This window comes from Cydia pomonella, chromosome 15 (genome assembly GCF_033807575.1).
Source record: "Cydia pomonella isolate Wapato2018A chromosome 15, ilCydPomo1, whole genome shotgun sequence".
In the NCBI taxonomy this organism is placed as follows: Eukaryota; Metazoa; Arthropoda; class Insecta; order Lepidoptera; family Tortricidae; genus Cydia; species Cydia pomonella.
The window spans coordinates 4,925,063-4,952,458 of record NC_084717.1 but is presented as its reverse complement, the minus strand read 5'-3'; the positions used below and the strand labels follow the sequence as shown (position 1 = coordinate 4,952,458).

Sequence of the window (27,396 nt, the reverse complement as noted above, 5' to 3'; positions counted from 1 at the left end):
AACGATTAACTTTTCTTAACTACTCACCCTAATTTGGGTTGGGTACCTATACTATTTTCTGAAAACTCCCACAAACTATTGTTATGTAGTAATTCAGTTGTTTTTGTATGGAAGGTAGAGGTAAGGAATAGAATCTCCACGTACCAAAAAGCGTCCGTCAATAAAAACCTTAAACAGGTGGCGCTATTCTAGCGCTACTCTGGAGCGATTTGGAACTATTATTTAATACTGGACACTTTTGCAACAGTTCTGCCTATGGAGATTTTATTCCTTACCTCTACCTTCCATATGTTTTTGTCTCCACCACCGTTCATTCCGAGCTCAGTTTTTTTTTCTCTTTTTTCAGTCTATGCCCAGTTAGGTCCAATGCATTCAACAATAAAGAAAAGCCGATGGGCAAACTAGACTGTGACAATATAAGCGCCACGTTTACGGATATTTTCCTATAAACTGCTGCTATTGTTTTGCATGGAACAGTTTTGTGTGAACGGCTCGTAGTGTGTTTGATCGACAAATAGATAGGTATGACAATGGTCGATACCTGCCATCGTAAAAAAAAATTGACGGGAGAGCAATTTACAGATTCTATAAATTTCCAAAATTTCTTGAACTTCTCATGCAAGTTTCCACTTAGAAAGTTCCCGTTAAGAATAGGGATTATTAATAAAAATGGGTAGAAATCTAGTCAAAGGTCCCACTTTGTCGTTTACCATAAGGACGAGATTTGCTTGTATCATCATTATACGAACTACTTTGCTTTACGAACTTTGCTTTTGAAAACTCTTTTTGGCACATTGCTAAACGGAAAAAAAAAACCTTTTTTTTTAAACTGCGTCGGTGGCAAACAAGCATACCGCCCGCCTGATGTTAAGTAGTCTCCGTAACCTATGTACGCTTGTAACTACAGAGGAGATACATGCGCGTTGCCAACCCCAACACTCTGCACCCTCGTTGAGCTCTGGCAACCTTTATTTAGCTGAGGTTTTCTGTAAGATCTGGAATGACATCCGCTGTGCTGTGCCCTACCACACAAAGCGAGATGAAATTCACCATGCCCATACCTCTCTTTTGGATGTAGTTTAAACACATACCGGGTCCATGTTCCTTATATCCAGCTGTTCTACTACATTACAGGTAGCCTTACCACGACTGCCTTAGCAAAGGCAACCTGACATTTTCACAAACGTTTGCGTAACTTACTTTACTTTACGTTACGAGTGAGATGCATAGAAAGTAAGTTACGCACTAGCTAGCGAATGTCAGTGTCAAACTGGTGGGAGCTGTGCTGGTCACATTTCTCATCTAATTATAGTGAAATTTAGTGAGCACGTTCGATAATTAATACGCTTTTTTGGATGGAGTTTTGGATTTTTTCGAAAAGGGTGCAGACATAGGTGTTCGCGGTTAGGTTTACAGCTACCGGAGCTACTGCTTTGGTATATTAATATTTTAACTATTGGGGATCCATATCAAGAAAAACATAAAGAGTAAGATGGTCTTCAGTTACCACGATAATTACTAATGAAATATAAATGTATTTATTTGCATGAAATGTAATGAAATGTTAATAAAACTATAGAAAATGATTGTATCGCGTATTATGAATTTGAAATATATCCCGACGTTTTACGATGAGTGTACTTTGATAAACAGTAAGGTTAAATAAAGTATGTCATATTTGAATATTTTTTTTTTATGAAGAAAGAAATGTCATAATTTGAAAATGGTGAGAACATTTATTTTTAAACTTTGATAGGTACTTAACAAAGGTACTTAGTTAATTTTTTTAGTTTTACTAATTATATTTAATGAATCATACTAATTATAAATAACGCAGTGTCAATGTAATTATAACGCATTTATGTACAATGAATAAATTTGCATATATATATGCACATTTCCAGGACAATAAATAATTTAAATACAGTCGATGCCCAAATCAACAAACTCCAAATTGAGTTTCAGTTCACTCTAGTTAATCTATTCCTCATTAATGTGCTGTTTATACAACCTTCCGCTCGCAAACACAATTGTATAGGAAATTAGGCAAAACATACGCCCCAAAATAGGGCATACAAATAAGTCAAAGAGCTACTCTCCGTGAAATATTTAATAGTAGATTGTTAACCAAGGGATGAAAGGCACCCATTCTTGTCGAAGTAGTTTGGCGCTCGAACGCAGTGAGAACACCAATAGTAAATGGTGCCTTTCACAGGAGTTAACCACTCATCATCATTTCGAATACAAGGAAAGTAAAATACATGTGCATTAAAAAAACACTGCTAAGTATAAACTTATGTAGTATTTCTTCATGGTACCTTAAATATCGTTATTTATGGAATGGAGAGTTGATTATAAGAATGAAAATTGTACAACAAATCCATTTACAATCAATTTTTTTGTTGTTTATCGTAAAACAGAGAAAAAAACGTAGGGGAAGCTGTTCTTCTTCGGACAGTTATTTCTATTCTGATAAAAAAAACTAAAGGCTGCAGAATTGTGTTTATCCGAATATCATAAGATAAAAGATCCCCTACTTATAAAGTTTCAAGCTAGCATGCACCGGGCCCAAGATAGAGCGGCTTGGAGAGCACTGATGAAGAGTGTCCACAGTCGTGACGTCCCTTTAGCCATGAGGATAGGAGGAGGATAAGGAAGAATATAAAATACAGTGCTCTATAGCCTAAACGTATCATTTTCTGCACACTTTTTAGAACAACAACGACCTGCTTACAGAGCATGAGAAATGAAAAAGATTTTACTGCAGCAAGGCCTTTTAACCCTTTAATAGTCCAGATTTGACAAATACATCATTCAGACTCATCACCTCTTTAAAGTCCTAAAAATTTTCATAAGAAAAAATACATAAAGGAAGATGATGTTATACGGTTGAGTACGGCACCTACTCGACTCTTTCAAATGCATAAAATTTAAAAATAATGAGCGATAAGCAGTTTGGCGAGTAACTTTAAAGTTGATTATGTATATATATGTCTGCCTTGATTATTGATAATGCCAGGAAGAGCTACTGGTCCATGAAAGAGCTAATGAAGGGAAACCTTCCATTGTTACTAAAGCGAAAACTCGTCGACATGTGTATACTGCCTGTTCTAACCTCCGGTGCTCAAATTTGGTCACTTACAGAGAATCAGAAGTCCAAACTGAAGGTCTGCCAACGCGCTATGGAGCGCAGTATTTTAGGTGTTAAAAGGACCGACCACGTCCGGAACACTACGCTGCGCTCCAAAACCCGTATTGCTGACGTTGGCCAAAAAACCCCTAGGCTCAATGGGACTGGGCCGGCCACGTCTTTCGCATGCATCCGGATAGGTGGGCTAACATAGCCACCAAGTGGATGCCAGTAGAGAAGTATGGACTGGGCAGACCCAGAAGGAGCCACCCTCCTTTACAACTGGCCGGAGAAAGCACAAAATCGGGAGTTATGGAGAACCAGGGGAGAGGCCTTTGCCTAGCATTGGGACAATCGAATAGGCTTATTAAAAAAAATGCATACGTGTGTATGAAAATAAAAATAAAAAAAAGGTTAGTTATGTTTACGTATAACAACTAAGTGTGCCATATAAAGAGTTAATTGAAACTTCTAAGTGATTTTGTTGAAGCGCTAAATACTGATCTTAAAATATCGGCAGTCTTTGCTTCTCTTAATACGGCGTGATTAAAAAAAACTTGCTATGGGGTTAATAAGAGAGATCGCATGAGGCAATATATAGTGACGAATCTGCCTCCTTTATGGGTTATGAAAACGCAAAATGTTGTTACTCTTTGAAAACCTCGCTCGTAGCTACTAGCTTTTGAAAAGCCCACATTTCCACTTTTCGTAACACTTGCTACGTTCAAGGTGCAATTTTGGAATCTCTCGCTTATTATTATTATTGGGGTGTTGCGGGCCTTTGAGTGCCACGTCGACCAATGCAGTGATCTATGGTGACGGCCCTTTAAAGTTCATTACTAATGCCCGTGGAATCCAGGAAGTAACATAATCTTTGGGCCGTAATCTTTCGCTTACTCAGGTATCAATATAAGCACAAGAAACTTAACAATAACTTGCAAAACCAATAACTACTTATTCCTCGTAGAACTACACTAGGATCTTTAGATATTATAACTCCTGAGGGGATATTTTTTTAATTCTATGTAGTCTAAGTCAAGTGCAGATGCCAATTAAAATTTGCTCCAGTTAGCGTCAATTAATGGCCTGCATTCAATTAATCCTGGCTATTAATTGTAAAGATAATTCGCACTCATTTCATGACGTCCTTGCTAGACTATCTCAAACAGACTTCGTATTCTAAACCGTCTGAGACATGGAGCAAGCGGAAAACTTAAGGTAATTTTTCAAAAGCTAGGGTAAACGGAGGAAAACGCTGGAAGATACTTCAAGCAAATAATGTAAGGCAAATCACCCCTCAGCGTGGGACGCCACCTGCGCCGATCCTCTGGCTGCATCACACGTTGAGGGGTCTGCTCAGACGCCTGGAACGGCCGCGGACCAGGCACAGACACTCAAGCGCCGCAATTATGCGTTCTTAACGAACGAATACGAGTTTGCAGCACTTGCAGTGGAAACATTGGGTCCTTCGTTGGTCGATCGACATCAAAAAAATTGTTGAGGAAGTGTGGGTTTTTACTGGTAGGCGTCTCAGGCGACTTGTTCTTTGTCCAGAAGCTAGGCTTGGCTATTCAGAGTGGTATAGTCGCCAGCACTTTGGGGAGTTTCCGGAGGCGAGTGATTTTGGAGAGGTATTTTAGATTTTTATTTTAAGTATCTGACATCCCGGATAACTTTTCCAACTATAGATAAATTTCTAAAATTCACATTCAAAAGTATATCTTTTACAGTCTTAGTTGTTCTATATTAAAGAAATCACTTTTTGTTATGCTGTTACAGAATGGTACTTATGAAGCGTTATTTGATCCGTTACTTTTGATGCTGACTGTACCTAGATATTGTTTCTTTAGATTTATAATTTATAAATAGTTTGATTTGTGTTTTTCTCTTCAAAACAACGTCTGTAAATTGTATTACAGGAAATGAAAAATAAAACAATAAAAAAGGACGCATATAAGGCAAATCTTATGTCATATTATAAATTTCAAATATGGGATTACTTGAATACTTTACTACTATAAACAAGAGCATATTTGCTCCATCTAGCAGATAGCTCATTTATCTTTGCCATGTTTGCCCACGTCCATAGTTTATAAGGTCCAGTGCCTCCTTTCGGAGGCGCCAGTGCTCAGCGAAAAATTCTGAAATTAATTATTACACACGTCGAGATGGCTGTAGAGTATAAAATAACTGTGACGTAATTGGCATTAATTGGTTATGTAAGTTTGCTAATTGTACCTATTGTATGTCTTTATTTGCTAGAACCATGGTTAACACAGATGTTACATCAAAATATTAGTCCAGCACAATTCTGCCGACTTACGGCGTGCAAATTTTACTATAAATACTATTAAGTATTTACAGACAGACAGTTTCATTAGACTAACATGTATTTTCTCTATATCTACATTTCATGGATTAATTATTACTTAATAATGTCAATATTTATAATTTTTTAGTTAAAAAAAAACCAAATGAGTATGATAATATTAACCAATGTCCTACAGAATATATTACATTGCATTCAACAACGCTTGTTGTTGCCAAATCAACGCTTGTTGTTTTGCCAATTATGTATTATTTTGCTTTTTGTAAACATCGGAAACATATTACAAAGTAGTTGTATACTTTTATGTCATTATTTGTCATATTCCCCTGAATTAGCGCATACCAGGAGGCGTCACTGTCGTGCACGTAGCGAAGAAAAGTAATTTTGATTAGCCTATTTCGAGAGCTGGAATGTCAAATCAAAATATTTTTCATTAAAATTAGAACTATACGTATGTCACATGTCCAATTTCAAAACCTCTTTTGCTTGAGTTATCGAGTTTGATCCGTCTCCTCGATTTAGAATCAGAGACATCGCTCGTCTTATTGCTACAATAATATTTCGTACCTTGTTACAGTGACAATCAATATGAAAGTCGCTCGGGACCTTATACTATGGTCACTGTGATTAGGTACGAAATGGCACTAAAATTTAATTCCTTGACCGCACCAGCAACCGTTTACGCTGCTATATTCACAATTCCAACTATATAGGTATGGGTTTGGGTTTCACATTATAAGGTTTCATTCTGATGATGACGGCATCAAACGACCCTATAATTAACCGGTCGTCGCACGAGAAGTTCGTGTTCGGTTTAACTGGCCTCGACGCACTGCATGACATTATGGCATTGCGCATGTTTTTACGGAGCGTCTTTGTACTTACTTAAGTCGTTTACCGTTTTTGCATGCTACCTTCTCCTATTTACATAGATTTAAGCAAAATTATTGTTTTCTCAGTATGTGATTTATGTAAATCTTTTGACAAATAAATATCTTAAACCATAAAAATCTGTGCATCAACATTGGTATTGAATTGACATAATAAATATTCATTAGCAATTTAGTCGATATGTTAGCTTTAAGGACTATTTCCACCAAACGGCCCGCATCGCAACGGAACGGAAAGAATTTTACGGTTTATAAACGATACTGAATCATATTCGCACTGTTTTTAAGTCTTTATTACCAAGCTACGCACAACAACCTCTCCGCGGGCGTCTTCCGCGGCATGTGATCGTCACCGAAAGTATCCTGCGACACGCGATCGGCACCGTTTGCTTGCCGTCGTGTCCGTTCGGAACCTTTCGGCTGTCGTCGCGTACGATCGAGGTCGTGGCCTGGCGAGCCCACCAGTCATCAATCATTCTCGAAAGTGCACGCGCTGCATAGATAATTATGCATCATGGATTTAGAGGAAAAATTGATTTGTTTGGTGCATAAGCACACATGTCTTTATGACATTAATTCCCGCTACTATAGTGATAAAATAAGCAGGCAAAATGCGTGGGAGATTATCAGTAAAGAAATCGGAATTTCAGGTAAGAAATTTTGTTTATTTAATATTTTTTACAATATTATGTATGTAATATAGAATTAATAGTTAACATCGATTTATCGATTGATTTTGCCACTCTACACGCCCTCCTTCAGTATTGAAGTAGTCTTTAAATCAACAAATCAATTTTTTTTTACGTCAACTTCAACCATTTTCAAAAATTATAACACGTCAACGTGGTAGGAATGACACTAATTGACTGAGCGCGGATACGCTTGCAAGCAACGGACGTACGGTGCCGATCGTATGCGTCGACATCCTGCCGGCCGCGATCGGCTGTTACCGCCCGACCGTATACGTCGACAAACTGCCGGACACGTTCGGTTGTCGCCGCATCCGTTCGTATTCTTTCCGTTCCGTTGCGATGCGGGCCGTTTGGTGGAAATAGGCCTTTAAGGTACCGTTCCGATTCAGATTATAGGTACACCAGCATTACTTCAGCAGTGTTGCATCGCGATACCTATTATTACCTTGACGATTTCGGCAGTAACGTCACGCCGCATTACTGCAGCGGTAATGCCAATGTAGTCAGAATCCGAACGGTACCTTTACCGTCGCGGCGCGGCGTTAATGCTGCGGCGTTGATACGGACAATGTTAGTGTCAATTTCCTTAAGAAATCATTAATATTTATTAGGTGATGATGATGATGACGTAATCCTGTTACTCCTCATTATAGGGACATAGGGCTCGCAGAAGAATTTTTCAATTTTCCTGAGCGGCTACTTCCAGATTTTTCTAGTAGTCCAGTTGAGCCAGCCTCCTCAACTGATCGCCTCCATGTGGTCCATATTTATAAGGTATATAAATAAATAAACTTACCTCGAAGTTGGTGATGGTTATCGCCGTCATACTTGACGAAGACGAAGAAAAGTGCCGCCAGAACCAGCTGGAACACCAGTAGCGGCAGGTATTTCATTCCGGGCGCTTTGGGCTCCATTTTTGGGGCGTAGGACCTGGCGAACAAAACATTGATTTTTACTAAAACAAATGGCAATTACATACTCCGGCAACATTACTTTTGCTAAGTTACTGCTACATGCTTTACGCGGGCGCTGTATTTTGTGACGACCGATCTGGTCTAGTAGGTAGTGACTAGTATGACGTCAATGGCCCTGGGTTCAAATTCCGATAAGGGCATTTATCTGTGTGATGTGTTCCTGAGTCATGGGTGTTTTTTATGTATTTAAGTATTTGTTTGTCTCGCTAGGCAGTATATAGCAGGTGCTTGAAGATAATTCGTTTGCAAGTCAGCTTGTTTAGGCCTTGCCTAATCGTTAGAGGACTCGTATTGCTTGAACAGCGAAAGAAGACGTAAGAAAACCAGTATGGTGAGGGAGAACAGAGTTTAAGAGAATGGGCAGAGCGCTGGGGGGGGGGGGGGTAATAAAGTTGAAGTAACATTTGAGATATTCTGGAGTGTAGGGCTCGAATAGGATAAAGAAGAGTGAGGAGAACATTCGAAAGGAGCGGCGCTGACGTATTGGAAGCCACTTGAGCTGGCGACGGTAGCTGGATATATGATCAAACTTTCTAATTCCAAACATGAACCGTATTCCATTGTTTACTAGACGATCGAGTTAGTTCAGAGAATTTTGACGTGTTTGTTTTACTTTTAATTATTTGTCAATTTACTTGATAAAACGATTGTCGGTTTGTACGTCGTAATTGCGATAGTAAACCGGCGGGGAACGTAACTTATTATCAAGGAAATTAAAGGTGACGTTCGGATGTGAACTGCAGCTGCATTACTGTTGCGTCTATCAATTTCCGTGATAATTTCGCTAAATGTTGTTATTTAATGTTATTTAGGCACATAAACCTCTTTTTTGGCGTTATATAACGTTATGAAACATTTGTTGTATAACAAAAGTTACGCATTTGTATCGTATTATGTAACGTTGTATAGGTAACTTTTAATGTTATACAACAAAATGAAACACGCTGAACACACACTGAACGCTTGCGAATTGAAAATTGTTGTATAACATGGTAACAACTAATAACTTTTATGACAATTTATGATAGAGTTATAAAACAATAAAATTGTTATACAACTTCTTTTTTTTGTACCACATATTATTTAACATTTTTACCAGTGTGGGAGCATTTCAAACATCTAACAAATGTTATAAAATGTTACTGAATGTTACGGTGTTATATGTATACGTTATATAACACTTAGTAACACCAATGTGAGAGCACCTTAAACCTAAAATGACTTTTCTACTATTAGCATAGCCGAACCGGCCCTTAAAATAATAGCACGTGAACAAAATATTAATATTGCTCTCACGTTCACAACCACGCGGTGTCAGAACAAAGGTTACTTAGGATGCTCCCTCACTCGTAAAGATTACTTCGCGCGGAAGGGAGCGTGCCATGGATCGCTTCCTATGGATCTCACACATAAATACAATTTTGTAAGTACCTACACTCAAAATTCCATAACCACAGAATTCATTCATAATGTGTCCATGCAGTTTTACAGCTCACTGTACCTACTTAGTTGCCAGTTTGTTCAAAAATGCTTTCGATTATCGCCAGTCTGTTTTCTTCGAATTTCTCAACTGATTTTTATGACATTTTGGTTATTATGAGATGGTTCTGTATTTTTTTTTTGTTGGCTTAATTTTTGGGAAATATCTACACCTTATACCTATATCATATGCACTTAGTTATTTATTTACAATGCTAGCCTCTGGTTCGATAATGCTGTCGATAATATTGATACATTAATTAATTCATTTTAACCAATATTTAAAAGACAGCTAAAAGAATCACGGCCTCCTAAACATATGATGTCTTACAGTTAAAAACTGCAAATATGGTAAAAATTTCGTAGGATAATAACCTCTACCCTTGACTTCGTTTAAAATCTCTTCTAATAATTTTGTAAGCACTGAATTATTCAAACTCTATTTTACAATCTAAGTAATTAAAATTTGGGTGAAAATAAAGTTATATATCTTAATTCAGGGTATAAAGTATCTGTGTACATCTGTATATAAAATATGTGTAAGTATAAATTTTTTTTTGGCTGTTCTTTTTTAACTATATGGAGTGTACAGCTCGAAGAAAATAGTATTGACAGCTCATTTATTTCTTGCATAGAAAATGTGTGGCGTCAGTAATTTTAAATATTTGTTTTGCTCTATCTAGTGTTCGGTAGATTGATCTTTGGCAGCACATGGAGCGAAAATATTATACGGGGTACTGGGTCAACTGCGATTGTACAGCAATGTTTACATTCTTCAATATTAAGGCTACTTTTCACATGAAAATTTTAAATGTTTGACTTTAAAAAATAAGAAAAAGAATGCTAAAAGTACGCACGTAAGCAGGGCTCGGAAACCGTTTTATTTTCAAACCGGTTTCGTTCATTCATTCATGGCAGGAAACCGCGCTGGATCGGGACAGGTGGCGTTCTCTCGTTTCGGAGGCCAAGATTCTTTTTGGATCGCTGAGCCAAAGCAGTTAGTTAGTTAGTTCGTTCATTCACTCGGGAATCAAAAGAATTTCGTTTCCGTTTGCGGTTACCGGTCAAAAAACTGTTTTATTGAAATACCAATTTATATCAAATCGTTCACCTTTTGTTTTTGTGGAACGAAATTAACCGGTTCAATTCAAAATATGAAAGCAAGCTAGAACGAGTAAGTTTTACTGTCTCTTTCGCGAAAAACGACCGAGGTTAACCGCGAGTCTCCGAATGCCGGCAGTAATCGTTCCCCATGATTCCGTTCCCTCTTTTTGCCGGACCAGAGACGTAATTTTTTAGTTCGCGTTCCATTATTTAACCAGTTTTTATAATGAACGAAATAATATATGGGTTTTAGAACGGTATTAACAGGTATTTTAATACCGGTTCCGAGTGGTGGTAGGTATATTAGAAGATAAAATGGTTGAAAATAACGAACAGCTATAGAATAAAATAAAAAATTGTTTATTCCTTATAAGTGTCACTTTTCATTATACAGGATTGGTACCTCTTTTTAAGTAACAGATACTTGTATTAAGAGGCACCGCTCTTCCTTAGTTGCTAAATGAATTGGAAACAGTAAACCGACAGTCGCGGACATGTATCTACACCACCCTACTAGACAGTTGAAATTTTTACTCATTACGTATTTCTGTTGCCGCTATCACAACAAATACTAAAAACAGAATAAAATGAATATTTAGGTGGGCCTTTACAACAAACGTGCATCCAGGCATCAGGCATCTCGTATTAGTAGTGTCGCATCAATAACGTCGCATCAGGGATGTCACATTAGTAATGTCGCAATAGTTATGCAGCTGCAGTTGCCATCCCAACTTCGCCTTCAGGGGTTGAAGTTCTCTACACCGTTTGAAGAAAGAAAATATGTTTAAAATTCCAAGGCCGTCATTCCATGGTTTATTTTGCGTTGTCAGTCTGTATCAAAATATATTGTGAGACTGGTTAATATAACCTACAGAATTTAGTTATGTATTTTCATTTATAAATAAAATAATAAATATTATAGGACATTATTACACAAATTGACTAAGTCCCACAGTAAGCTCCATAAGGCTTGTATTGAGGGTACTTAGACAACGATATATATAATATATAATAATAATAATCATAATTCAGCCTATATACGTCCCACTGCTGGGCACAGCAAAAAAAAATGTATAAATACTTAAATACATAGAAAACACCCAAGACTCAGGACCAAATATCCATGCTCATCACACGAATAAATGCCCTTACCAGGATTTGAACCTGGGACCATCAGCTTCGTAGGCAGGGTCACTACCCACTAGGCCAAACCGGTCGTCAAAAATTTATAAATGAAGTACCTACGTGTTCAATCAAGGTCACACGATATTTCATTCAATAATTTACGGACTGAATATATAGGTCATATTAAGCAACTTTTACTATAGGACCAATCCCGAAAACGCGAAAAAAATTTACTCTTACATAGCAAATGTCAAGGTCAGACAGCCAAAATGTATGACACAACACAGCCAATATATTTTTTTTGATTTCGGGGTTGGTCCCATAGTAAAAGTTGCTCAGTATGACCTATATATTCATCCCGTAAATAATAATTGCAGGTGACCAAATAAATATCCTGTATTTCAATGACAGGACCTTGACGTCTTTCAGAAAGATTGGTTTAATATTACCATACACCGATACACGTGGAAGAAAGAGAGCCATTACCCAGCAGTGGGGCAAAATAGACTAACAAATAATTAATAAAATAAAATATTTAAATTTATAGTTTTGGTACATACATTAATCGAATGCCAATAAAATATACACTTTTTCACCTTATATTAACGAATTAATATAAAAAAACGACTGCATATTTATGACCCGTACAACAAAGTTGTTTTTCAAGACAGCGTCTCCATCAGCGGTGATAGCGTGGAAATATTTAACACAGTATCGCGTGCGACCCTCAACTAGAAACCTCAGTAAATAAACAATACCAGCCCTACTACCACAAAGGTCATTTTGGCGTGGGCTTTTGGAGGCGGTTACGATCTTTTTGAAGTAATTGTCGTTGGTGAAATTACGTTTTTCCCGGCAACAAATGTTTTGGTTGAGCGGTGACTTGTGTGTATGGAGGCTGGAGGGTTTCAGAGGGCCTACCGCGAAACATGGAAATCGAAATTTCGTTGTCTTCCTCTCTATTGCTCGAATACGTAATAACGATAGAGAGGCAGATAAAAAAAAACGATTTTCGTGTTCCGCCGTCGGCTCTCAGAATAAGCTACCGAAGTAAGTACCGAACCGAATTACCTATGTAGGTACTCATTTAGAAAGCTACTTATTTTGATTAAAATGAGTACTAGGTACGTAATGAGGATATATTATATTATTATGTGTATATTTTTCTCATAGAATATAAAAGCAACGGACACAAAAATACAATTGGAAGTTATGTTAGGTTAGTAAGTATAGATTTCCATTGCGATGTTTTTTATTTCGTCATCATTTTAAAACATCTCATCATCATCATCATCCTGGACCTTTATCCCTATTTGGGGTCGGCCTTCCTTGTCCTAAGCCTCCAGGTGGCACGATTCCTGGTTAGGTTCTTGTCGATTTTTTGTACTATAAGGTCTTTTCGGACCGTCGTCAACCAAGTGGCGGGGGGCCTTCCGCTTCCACGCTTCGTCGTCGGCAAGTTTAAGGCTGTTTTGACGATATGGTCTTCGGGTCGTCTTTGTATATGTCCGTACCATCTAAGGCGTTTTTCAATAACTTTCTCGTTAATAGGAGCGACTTTAAAGCTGCCTCATCATTTTAAAACATCTACTTTTTTTTTATATCATTTTAGCCTTGCTGTAGATGTAGCTGAGATAACAATATTTAAATATGTAAGTACTTAATTCAATCACGCAAAAAATACGATATTTAGGGCTACAAATATTACAAGACAATTCTCTGAACGGCTTCCTAACCTAACAAAGTAGGTCCCATTGTGTGTTTATCACATTGTGTGTGATTGTGTGTTGTGTGTGGTTCTGAGTTATAGATGTATCTAATGATGTATTTACCTATATGAGTGTGTGTGTTGTCGCCTAATAGTGCAAGCTTCTATTATCTGTGCGTCTTCAAACGCGCCGGCTCAACTGGCCAACGGGAATCAATCGGGAATCTGTGTAAGATTGTCTCCAAATACTTTTTATTTATTATATATTAATCCCCAGGGATTATTCCACAAGGAAGCCAATTAGTAGAAAGGACGATAAGGGACAAAGTCGGGGGAATTAATTGGTTACATCATGCGGTAACTATAGGAATGCCAGGAATGTTTGTCGAGTTGTGTATATAGTAGTCCTCCTCGCCGTATCCGACGACGGCGACTCCTTCAACTGTTTTTATTCGGAAACATGGAAAGCTCTAATATGGCTTGCAAAGCCAAATTTGGTTTTGAAAATGCGATCGCATGGTGCGCAATGAAGCTGACCAGCTGGGTTGTAGGTATAGGTATACGAGGGCCTCGGTCGCGTCTTACGGACGTCTACGTACGCTACATATATTATGTTGAAGTGCATAATACTACATTACGATACAAGTGCGAAAAGCAGGAAATTCCTTTTTGCACGTGTACTGTACAACGCTTTGTTTTATAATAAATACCCACAGTATTGTGCGAGCTACCGCACTGGGGCGGTAAAGTAGCACCATATATTCTGTAATAGTACATTACGATACAAGTGCGAACAAAAGTAGGAACACGTGTATTGTATAACGCTATTATGCACGTATAGTAGTGCTAATTACAGCTCAAGGGCGGTGAAGTGGCACCATATGTGCTGTAAAATATTTAACTCTTTTTTAGTTTTTATATTGATTTTTTACACGTTTTAATCAAAACCAAATGCCGTGAAAAATTCACATGGAAACTAGACTAAATTTGCAAGGACAAACTCTGAAAAAATAGATTGTTTCCTTCATGAAAAAAAAAATATTTTTTTAATGTGTCTGAGTTAGAGTAGAGTAGAGTTCATAACTATTCTAAATTTCAAATCGGTCAATTTGACGACCGGTCTGGTCTAGTGAGCAGTGACCTTGCCTATGAAGCTGATGGTCCTGGGTTCAAATCCTGGTAAGAGCATATTATTATATTTGTGTGATGAACACGGAATATGTTTCTGAGTCATGGGTGTTTTCTATGTATTTAAGAATTTATAATTATATATTATATATATCGTTGTCTTATTGCTTACTGTAGGACTTAGTTAATTTGTGTAATAATGTCCTACAATATGTATTTAAATTTCAAATCTATAGTTTAAGTGATTCTCGAGATATTTAGCGATGTGAGAGACAGACAGACAGACGGACGAAGAGACGGACAGAGTCGCACCAAAACAGGAAAACATGTCTAATGGTGTACCTTGTATACCATAGCTTAGAATTATACTATTTTAGTAGCATAGCCGAGGGATCTAAGCAAAATTTTAAACAGAAGTATACATATATAGTTTTAGAGTAATAGAGATATAAATGTAAAAACCCCCGTGATAGCCATGCCATTTTTCCATCGCAAGTTTCACGGGGCGCGCCATATCAAGTTAGTTATGCTAGGCATTTTCTGCAAATCGACAACCATTGTGCCTATTTTACGTGAAAACGAAGTAACTCTACTCTAGCCACCCCAACTCCTCCACGAAACCTAGCAGTGTATTCAGGTTGCTAACTGCCTCCTTAGTTTAGTGTGCACGGAGTCCCTAGGTATTTGTTACTGTATACTTCTACCTATTTACAGTCTAGGAGAATATTTTTCGCTGTTTTCTCTTCGTTCGCTCTGCACATGGGGCTGTCCGTTTTACCGGTGTTATGTCCTGTAATTAATGCTACTATTTTTCGGTTCAGTAGTATTTTGGTGAGCTTGTGGTTTTAATTTGTTCCGGTAGAATTTCTTTAGTCTGCTTACATGTGTTACTTTCAGCCTAGTACTTAGTGTGCAGTTTGTGATGTTGGTCTAGCTGGTTTTGTATGTAGGATACTGCAGCGGTATCATGGTCGTGTTTTTGTCACTTCTCATATCATGCGTCACTTTTGCACTTACATATTTGTTAGAGCGTGACAGGTATGGTGACAAATGATAGACAGCTGACCATCTTAGCCCTGCTGGTAGGGGTATGATGGGTTCGGGTCCATGTGCCGGTGCTTCTGAACCTTTTCTGGCCAGTTCATCCGCTGCATCGTCCTCTTGATCCGCTGTGCCCCTTATCCAATTGTATTGTTACTTTGTTGCCTTCTTTGCTTACTTTTTCACGCGCCATATCTTTTGTCCCCTTCTTATTTCCTGGCTTCGCCTCTTGTTGTTCCTTTGTTTATCTGTCATAGTAACAAACGTAGCTGGTAATAGATAAGTAAACAGAAGATCCCGTCTGTTAAAAGGGTATCCGTTCTATTTAGATACCAGTAATGTTCTCATTGTTTTGTTTAGCATTGAATTTAAAGGCAAATATTATCGTCATATTGCTATAAATGGCAAGGAACGGCATTGAAGATGAACGTAGACGAGCGTGCATAATAGGAAGTGCTCTCGGTACACTGGTTTGTTATACAAATACAGTACTGGAACCGGGAATTCCCGGTTCCCGCTATACAAACTCGGTACCGGGAACATTCCCTAGCGCGAAGCCACCTTTCTATACTACAATAGTTTTCACGTTCCTCTCAGGATATTAATATTTTAGAACATATTTTTACACCTTTTAATGCATATTAACTACATCTCTGCCGTCTTATCTGCAAAACCGTTCTAAGCTCTATATTACCAGCTTTTATGAATGCATCCAAATTCTAAAATACCAATTCAACTTAGATTCATTTAGTAATATTTTAATTTTGGCGTTGAAAGTCTAGGTCCATGTGGTCCCAGCGCGCACGAGTTTTCTTGCAGAAATCCCGAAGCGTCTGGTTGACGTAACTGATGACTAAAGAGCTGGCGGCTTCTTCGCACAACGTATCAGTATCGCGATACAACGTGGACCTATTTTAGATTTAAGCTTATTATAGGTAGTAATCGTCTGTATATATCCATTATGTACCTATATAGTTATTATAAAGATGGATTATTGTTTTACCATTTCAGGACCAATATTTTGTCAATTTTGGTACTATAAATAAACTACTCTTATCTTAAGTATCATTATCTCTGTTACCTAACAGATAATGTCGTTAACGTAATCTTTATAGCTGTGAATAAAAAATTCAATGTAACCCATTCTTCTATTGTTTTAATTACTCAGTAGATCGTAAACTTACGTTTCTTATTACTGATAACATTAAGAATTCTATTTTTAAAACCTGCTTTTGTAGTTTTTGATTAGTTAGAAAAAATATTCGTGCAAGTAGCAACGAGGAGGCCGATTCGATCGATTCATATTTTGTTGTGAGTTTGATCTTGTCTTGATACGACATTGGCGATAGCTCATGCTAATTCTCGCTTGCGCTTTTTGGTGCGTATGAAATGCATGGTATCATTATAAGATAAAATCATAAGAAATTTGTAAATCAGAATCGGTTTTAAGCACTTTTGAATCACCGTACCAAAGTTGTGTGAAAAGTAGGTACTATATTGAAAATAGGCAGGATTTTTCTTCTTTTTTTAATTTTTTATTTATTTGACATAGTGTTAAATTATATTGTAATTTATTTGTCTTTATTTTTTAGTCGTTTACATGTATTTTAATTTTTATTTGATATTGTTATTATTTTTGTATTTTATCTATGGGCATGTAGCCCGATTTCAATAATTTGAATTGAATTGAATTGAATAACTTAAAAGTGTGGTCACTGGAAATATTCTGGCATTATGTTTTGTCTAGAAAGTAAGTGGTCTGAGGTAACACACAGCCGTAGTCTTTACGAGATAATTTACTAATGAATACCCTTCGCAACTTCACATAGAATTAAAAAAGTACTAGTTAGTACTCATTTTATGTTACTGGAAATGGGTTTAATGCTTCGGTACTAAAAAGAGACTTAATGCCTTTTCTAAGAGTTAAATCATTGGCAATTGGATCAAGCACAGACGTATAATATAATAGACTAAATATAAAGTTACGTAAATAGAAGTTACGTAAGTAGAAGAAACTTATTTTTTTTTGGATGTGAATGTTTCCTGTACTTTAGTAATAGAGCAGGAGCGGGATTTCCTGTCACTAGTATTTCATAGGAAATTCCAACCTTGATTCTTACTTTATAAACGTTATGAACGAAATAAATCATTTTTAGGGTTCCGTAGTCAACTAGGAACCCTTATAGTTTCGCCATGTCCGTCTGTCTGTCTGTCTGTCCGAGGCTTTGCTCCGTGGTCGTTAGTGCTAGAAAGCTGAAATCGGCATGGATATATAAATCAATAAAGCCAACAAAGTCGTACAATAAAATCTAAAAATTTAATTTTTTTGACGGTACCTCCCCTACACGTAAAGTGGGGGTGATTTTTTTTATTAGCTTCAACCCTACAGTGTGGGGTATCGTTGGAAAGGTCTTTCAAAACCAATAGGGGTTTTCAACAAACATTTTTTGATAAAGTGAATATATTCGGAGATAATCGCTCCGAAAGAAAAAAAAATGTGTCCCCCCCCCACTAACTTTTGAACCATAGGTCCAAAAAATATGAAAAAAATCGTGGAAGTAGAGCTTAAGAAAGACATTAAATGAAAACTATAGCGGATATGATCAGTTTAAATAGCTGTTTTTGAGTTATCGCAAAAAGTTTCCCCTTCATAGTAAAAAGACTTTAATTAGGTACTGATTATGCAAATTTGTCTCTTTGTTTAACTCGCGTGAAAGGTACCGTTTCATCCCTTGGTTAACAATTTACTATACTTTAAGCTCCAGGTTAGCTTATTGTGACGGAAGAGTAACTACGGAACCCTACACTGAGCGTGGCCCGACATGCTCTTGGCCGATTTTTAATTTTAATTTTCAACTCAGCAAATGGGATAAAAAAATAAGTACTTAGGTGTATCAACTTTTTTGCACTCATTGCACGGTCACCTGTGTCACTCTTGATCTTTAAAATAACCAAACATGTTATCAAGTCCTTTAATAACGGGCCACCTACTACGTTTATAAGTATAAGTCCCACAGTAAGCTCAATAAGGCTTGTGTTGTGGTACTTAGACAACGACATATATAATATATAAATACTTAAATACAAAATTAACATACATAAATATTTACAACTTCTACTTCTACTTTAGAATGATTTGTGTCAAAATGTCCGCGCCTGTCTTGAACTTGCTCTAGGATTACGATGGAAGTAGCACAGGACCCTCTCCTCAAATTTAACTGCATGTTAAACAACGTGTCTTCCATTGGTCGTCCTGGCCCATTTGTAGTACGATGGGACTATTTTTAGTGGCACGGTCCATAGCTCGTAGTATTGTCCTATGCCCGGTTGGATAAGCTGGTGGGCTGGCGCGTACCTGTTTTGGTATTGGCGTAAAGCCTGGGCAGCATTATAATTGCACTCCAAAAAAACTTAATTTAAATAATCTATAGCATCTAATTGCGGCATTTTTAAACGTAACATGTAACATTATGTAAAAGCATGTCACTTGTTAATTTATTCAATCATCAAACCAAAAACAATTTCATTATAACAAAGGTTCGTTTGTGTTTAAAACTTTTTTACATAAAATAATATCATCCTTCGCGCGAAATGTTACCATAAATAAAATTAGAGTGCTAAAGTTTGAAACAAAAAATTGCAAATTGAGGAGGAAAATATGAATTAACAATTTTATTTAATAATAATCCGTTTTATTTCTAACCATATTCCACAATTTCATGGTACCATGTCTACCGAAGACAAACTTCACAGTGACATGACAGGGTCTTTGAGTTTGTTTACCAAGCCGACGATTAATAGGTCTTATTTCGATATCTAAGAAATACTTAGTCTTAATGACGGTATCGGATCTACTTGATAGGGTTGAGACATGCAAATTTATACATTGATTTATACATTAATTAACGTAGTTAATTGGTGAAAAGTAAAACATGAAGCCTGAACAGTTCCCCGTTTGCATAAAATTCCTTCGTTCTGTTCCACCCGGTATATCGACAGAAACAAAAACAGACGGTCAAACAAATAGCTGCTGTCCATTGTGGAATGTTTTGACATAATTATTTACTAGAGTCAAACCAAGATAAGTCGGCACCGATTTTGATAGCCCAGACGGTGTACGGGTTATTTTAAACGTCAAATTTCTATAAAACTATGACATTTACTTGACACTTGCATCGTCTAGGCTATCAAAATCGCTGCAAACTTATCTTGTTCTGACTCTATATAACCTTTATTTATGCATTTGTATTTTTTCAATTTGTCTAGAAAAAAACACAGTTAAATAACTTTGGATTAATAACTACTCTGACTTACAATGGGAAGGTAAGCTAACTAAATCACAGGGTACTCGTACAAATAAAATACTATCATACTGTGGGTGTGTTTCTGTGATCTATTCCGATGTATGTCTCTGGCACCAGGGTAGAAATTACTGCTCTGCGGCGGTCGCAAATTTCGTTCCGATGTCGGTCCGCGTCCGAACGGTCATTATGCAATTGCCTGCACGCCATTTGATGAAAATTTTAGATTTAATGCCTTAGCAGAAGCTAGCTTATTAATGAGCTTTGAAAGATTTATGAATAGGTTTATAATCGAGGTTTATGATCGATGTCATAAACTATTTATGTTTTTGTGTATATCCTCACTCCAAACTCGGTGTAGGTGCTTATGACGGGCTCTATAAATCTAGGTTAAATCGTCATACTCGTATTTTCATATACTCAGTGTACCACGAGGGATCCGAAAGATTTTAACCACGCATTTCTGAGGCCATAAGTAGGAAAAAATAATTATAAAAAATATTGTTTAGGTCGATTTCGGTTCGATTTTTTTTTAGTTTTTGATTAAATGTGTTTGTACATAAAAATTTTATGTTGTCAGTAAACGTGTCAACTAAAATGATTTTTAACTTTTTACCGTAAAGCCTAGTTTTTGCAAAGTGCTATTTAATATTTTATTACGTCTATCAATGTTGATATTTAGACTACGTCCCATAGTAGAAAAATCCATAAAAAAGGCGTTTAGCACTAAGTAGCAATAAAAATAATTTATCTTTTTCGTTTGGAATAACTCTAAAACCAGGCGGATTCCAGGAAAGTTCATAGGGTCTTTAAATATTATAATAATGATTTGAATTTTAATTTAATTTAATTTATTGGATGTATGAATTGTGTTGATTATTACTATTTTATATTGTTATATTTTCTATTATTTTATTTGATAATTATGACATATCAGAATATTATAATAATAATTTAATTTAATTTATTGGATATTTGAATTGTTTTGATTATTTTTATACTGTTTTATTTTACTGTAGGGTCACCAGTTCAACAGTTAACCACCTAATATTCAAAGCATCACACCGCGTAATAGGTCAATCAGAGCCAACTTTTTTCTACTGTTACCGAAAGGTAAGTTATCTGGCTACAATTTGGCATTTAAGAATATTTCGTATACTTAACAGTTCTTGAGAAAGTCATGTTTTAAAAAAAAATGGGAAATGGCTAACTGTGTCCACCCCCTAGTACACTATTAACCGGGGGGGTATGCTACAATTAACCATGGAGTACACAGTTAATCACTCAATATGAATAATTATTTATTTTGAAATAATAACCCCATTCGTTATAATATTTGGCTTTTATTTTGAAATAAATGGTACATTCGACAAAATCAACAAAAAAACATAATCTTCTTACGTTAGTTAGGAACAAAATAAAGTGTTTATGAATTCAACAATTTAACTTAAAGTTTTGAAACATTAATGATATCAAAAGCGTTTTTTATTATAATTATATCAATATGAGTGAGTTTTGACTTCTTAAATATAAAATTAGAACTAACTTATACGCTTAATAGGACATACGACTATGGAGATCCATTTAGTTTCATTATAATCTTCTTATTAATTATTGGCACGTAATTAGTCTCAAATCAGTGTTTTAAAATACTAATAAGCCTCATATTTATAATAATTGGCCTTTATAAACTTATTAATCAACAAACATATAGCACTGACAGCTAAAGAGATCCAATAGTTTCATTATAATCTAACTACTAATTATTTATTGGCACAAAGTTCACTTTGATATGTCGAAATTGAATTTGCGTTAAAGATTTAGGTTGAAGTAGCCTGCAATACTATGTTTTGTTGATTCTTAAGGTCTAGTCCGTCCGTAAGTAAGACTTTTTTCTATGACACTGATTTGAGACTGACTTTGTGCCAATAAATAATTAGTAGTTAGATTATAATGAAACTATTTGGATCTCTTTAGCTGTCAGTGCTATATGTTTGTTGATTAATAAGTTTATAAAGGCCAATTATTATAAATATGAGGCTTATTAGTACTTTAAAACACTGATTTGAGACTGATTACGTGCCAATAATTAATAAGAAGATTATAATGAAACTAAATGGATTAAATGAAAAGGACATTTGCCTGCGGCTGCTGCCCATAATTTTTGGATCAGGCAATATATATTTAATATCCCGTACTCGAATACCCGCATTGTCAGGTACCAAAGGCTCGCAAAATGTTTGGTGCATCTTATTTTTAAGCCTCAAAAAGCTTACAAAGAAATCGGTATCATCATCGTTGTCATCGATTTTTTCTAAAATTTTTGCCACGTAATAGACAAAGGTTTTCTTCAATGGAAAATAAGACTAGCACGAATTCATTTTCCTTTGGATCCCGAGGTATTGGTTCAAAGTTCCCATCCAGTACTACTTCCCCCACATTCTATAGCCTTCTTCATGTCATCTGCGGAATGGCCTCCTTTCTTTCGTTCTGGTTGCTTACTACGCCCCATCTAAAAAATAAATTAAATCAAAATTTAAAAAAGCAGCAAACAAATAAAGCTTTACAAATAATTGGGGTACACAATTAACCATAGTTAGTACACAGTTAACCATGGTTAACTGTAGAACGTACCGTTTTGGTTAATTGTAGACCACCCCACTCCCGAAGCCGTTACGCAAACCTCATTTTTAAATGAGCGTCACTACGCACACAAGTACTTTACCAGATGGAACATGTTTAGTTAGTCTACACAACGAACATATAAGCATCTATGTGATGCTAAGCTAAAACGAGTAAAGAGAAAAAGTACTCACGTTGTTTTTCACGTGTCTTCATTAAAAAAACACAAAATCGTTCTTCACACAACCGGCGCGCACGCTAGCTCGCGGCAAACTGGGGACGGGGGAGAGGGGCTATTCCGTCATTCATCGCGCGGCGCTGCACGAAGTGGCAACATCGCGTTTGCAAATTATAGCGATGGTTAACTGTGTCCACATGGTTAACTGTTGAACAGGAGACCCTAATTGAATTTGATTATTATTATTTATTATCTTAATTGTACTTAAATTGACACACGGGTTCAAATGGAAGAGGAATGGACAAATTGTCTCTCGAACATAATTTTGAAGAACATAACACGTTTAAGTGATGCTTGCACTCGGCTTGGTCTCCTGGCCCTACGGCCTATGTTTTGGTCGCCGACAGACCGAGTCGCCGGCGACTACTCGACGGTGCGTAACGGCTCTAAGATACATCAATACTTCATTTATTGAACCTAGATCTGTTATACATGCAAAAAATCTTATAATCTTATAAGTATATAACTTTTTTCCCTATATCCGGATAAGAAGTAATTACCAACAAAATAATTAAAAAATTAACTCACACACGAAAAAAACAACGGATTTTCTACTTAATTACAACGTTAAAAGCGCTCGTAATTAAGGCTTAAACGGCGTTTATCGGAAATAATCTACCGGAACAGGATTTGGTTAACGAGACTCCACTTCCGGGAACATCCGGTCCATTTGTTACGCCGTTAATTGCTACTGATAATAATAACAATCCTGTTAGTAATATTGTCCATTCTTTGTTACGCGGGTATTATATGTGTGAGCGAGAAAACACTATGCACGTATCTATATAGCGACATCTCGCTTGCACCTATCCAACCTGAATGCCTAGCCAATGTGATAATCTCTCCGCTCGCTCTGTAACGTAGCGTAGTCATCTCTCTCTATCACTCTTCCATTTTAGAGCGACAGAAACAGTTGTATTTCGTTTGCTACGGAGCGTAAATTAGTGGCACGTTGGCTTAGGTGCCTACAAGCAACATCCTGGTGTCCGCATCCAATGTGAAAGTAGCTTTATAGTCCGTTCTGTAGGTGTATTCCCATCTGGGCCCGGCGGGGACAGATGAGAATAGGCGTTACATACAAATTATTCCCATCTGTGCCCGCCTCTTGTATGGTGGTGGTCACGTGGGGCGGACACAGGTGGGAATACACCGTTCTGGTTAAGGTCAATGCCTATAGACAAGGAAGAGAAGACACTTAATTCTGACATTTAGAGACAATGACACATGTAAAGAATTATAGCGAGGGGTGGGTGGTCAAACCCGATATCTCGAGCCAAAGGGTTTTTGGAATTGGAACAATGGAATGGAACAAATAAGTTATAATTTGAATTAAAAAATATTTTGATTTATCTGGTTTGACCTCTCTGAGGTTTGAGGAGAGAGGAGAGGTTTAAAAATGCCCTTGTGGCCTATTTGCTAAATGAATGTGGCTTTCTGTTAGAGAAGGGTATTTATGCCTCATATGCATAAGGACCCTTCTCTGGTGGATAGCCACAAATGTTTGAGTTAAAAAATAAATAAAACTGAAACTAAAATGTGAAGCACAGTGGCAATACTAAATAAATCACAAGATTATATTGTGTGCCAAATGTCATTTAAATCTGTTTATATTTTTTTGCGTGATGGGGCTATAAATAAATGTCCAAACGTCCAATATCCAAACAAATTAACTTTATATTTAAAAATACGGTGCCATATTTTGTAGAAGTCTAAAAACGTTTAATTTAGGAGATTTATGACTTTGATCCGTAAAATTTTCACAAAATTTCGTAAAGGTCATTGTATAAATTAACATCTACGTTAAGTAAGTTTCGTTCTACAAGAATCATAATGAAAATATTGTTTCACAGAACATTCTATTTATATCACGAGAAAATTTATCCTAAGACAAAAGTTTATGTACAAAAGTTTTAATTTGAAGTAATTGATTTGAATGTACGAGTAAGTGTAAAATATCATTTTAGCTATTTTAATAAAAACTTTTGCTAGCTTTTATATTTCTTTGTTCATAAGTTTCATAACATTCCTAACTTAACTAAACACGATCTAACTAAGGATTCAAAATTAAAGAAAACTATATTGATGTATAATTTAATTGTATTCTCTAGAGGTTCGCAGTCTTAATGCACAAATTACCTGCAATGAAATTTGAATCATTATCTAATTAAATAAATAAATAAATATTATAGGACATTATTACAAAAATTGACTAAGTCCCACAGTAAGCTCAATAAGGCTTGTGTTGAGGGTACCTAGACAACGATATATATAATATATAAATATTTATAAATACTTAAATACATAGAAAACACCCATGACTCAGGAACAAATATCCATGCTCATCACACGAATAAATGCCCTTACCAAGATTTGAACCCGGGACCATCAGCTTCGTAGGTAGGGTCACTACCCACACTAGGCCAAACCGGTCGTCAAATATTGAACATTAATTGAACATTATCACTTTTGTTTTGTATCGTTTAGTTTTAACCCTTTTCCATGAATAGTACGATTTATCGACCACATACACGCCATTAGAATTTCAACTTTAGCATTCCGATTTAAGGTTCAAATTAGATTACACTTTCAGGAAATGTGACTTGTCTTCAAATGAATCATTAAAGCTGGATTAATATTGGAATATATTTGTTTTTTTTTTTGGGAAAACTTTGTAGATTGGTACGGCGTGGAAAATACTATGTTAACGGCACAAATATGTATATATGTCATGGGACATTTAAGAGAAAATTTTGAGTATTTTTGATATTTCACCGACACCTGCAAAATTTCTACCGCTTTATGCTTTAAAAGTTCAATGTCCTATTTGTCCTTTATGTTTTGGATGTATTTATAGATACTGCACTTGGTTTCAATATTAATAACAAATTAAAACAATGTGTTTTTAATCCAGTCCTGGGATGTATGGCGCCATTAATTTTAAAACTAACAAACATCTATGAGAAATAAATGTTAAGCATCTCAACGGCTCTTAATTATGGTAAAATGATGCCAGTCTTTAAACACTGACGATAAATACTTATTTTACAGGGTTAGTCTATAGTATCCCATTACTGGTGCCTTTACCTTTATCATGCTTTTATTACCATATAAATAAGTTCGGATATATTTGGCCATTTCGTCCGTCACTATCTATTTCATGCTGGCTGTACTTCTGTTTTTTTACCAAGCGTTAGTGAAGGTCTCCTTTTCAGCTGGGGATAATTGCTTTCTTATGTCCGGTCCGGATGTTCAATATAGGTCGCATTTCTTACCCGATTCTCGTGAAAATTTGTTGAGCAGGTTCGGTAGTCAGTTAGAATTTTTCTGTCGTTTGGTTTTTAAAATGTTCGAAATGGCGGAAATTGGCCTAAGGGACTTAAGGCGCCAGTAAGTTATATGTAATGGTACTTAAGACTATTGTGAGTTCGCTTTGATAAAAAATCAACGAAGTAGATTGTTTTTCGTTATTTTTTAAGCTTACACTAATTAATTCGTAGTTTTGTGGCAGCTGTCACGCTCAGAGAATCCCTAAGAACCGAATGATAATTATATATAGTACAGAGACCAGTGGATAAGACAACCAAAGAAAACAATTTGGGTTGCAAGTGCTTTGTCATCGCGAAGGGCTGAGTTAAGCTTCCAATTCATTTTTTTCCGGGTTTTCCTTAAGGCTGCGTTTTCGCCTGGCTAATAATTAATGGTAAAACTGTTTTTGTTTATTTATACTATTAAATCATTTTAGTCGGTAAAAATAGTAATTCAAAACCAAACTTATAAATTGTAGATTGACACCACATTTACAAAAATCGCCATAGTTATTTTGATGGTTAAGTTTCAAAACAATATTAATAAAAAATATTCACTTTCAATCTGTCACCGTTATCAAGTTGCATACCTATACTCATTAAATTGCCCCTAAAACAAGTCTAAAAGTCTATAGGGGTCTCGGCGCCGAATACAATTTCATACCTTTTGGCGTCGAGACCCTTGGCCCGTGGGGTCCAAGTGCCCTTAAACTCTTTAAGGACCTTTCAAAAAGGTTAGCAGAAGTCACCGGCGACCGCAGAGCTGGCAGCTTCCTCGCTCAAAGAATTAGTCTTGCAATACAGCGAGGAAATGCTGCCAGTATCTACGGCACCATGCCGCAGGGGGATATTTTTTAGTATTTTATTTTAAGTTTAGTATTATTTATTTTTAGATTTAGGTTTTAAGTTTTATAGTGTATTCTACAAATTGTATAGTCAGTCTAAAATAAATAAATAAAATAAAACACTGTTCACGTACCTTCTCGATACGTGTTGAATCTCCCGCGTACGGCGCTGACTCGCGCACCGCTGTCGATCCCTGCATATGTCACGTACTAACTAATGCTACATCAACAAAACGTCATAACATTTACTGAGTTGTGACACTTCCATGGTGAACTGAGAGCAGGCGAACGTTCGCTTCAGCTCAACCAGTATAACGTCAATAACTGTTAGGTTCCTTCCGTTTTGTGCAGTGCAGTACTTTGAAAACGAGATAATTTTGGAAATCACTTACTAAGCGAGAAGCATTTAACAACCTTAACCAACCCTTACCAAGGCAGTTTTCTTACTGTTGTTACAGCAGAAATAGTTTTTGGTTAGTAGATAT

At 36.4% G+C, this 27,396-nt stretch overlaps 1 protein-coding gene across 1 annotated transcript in view; it reads right to left on the bottom strand.

The window, feature by feature from the left end:
- Nucleotides 1–27,188, bottom strand: part of LOC133525609 (ammonium transporter Rh type B-B) — a 103,663-nt gene extending 76,475 nt beyond the window's left edge. The window contains exons 1-2 of the mRNA XM_061861926.1: nt 27,046–27,188; nt 7,838–7,971 (exon numbers count right to left, since the gene is read on the bottom strand). Of these exons, the coding sequence (XP_061717910.1) occupies nt 7,838–7,955 (118 nt within the window). The 5' untranslated portion in view covers nt 7,956–7,971; nt 27,046–27,188. The remainder of the gene's footprint in view (nt 1–7,837; nt 7,972–27,045) is intronic.
- Between the last annotated feature and the right edge of the window lie 208 nt (nt 27,189–27,396).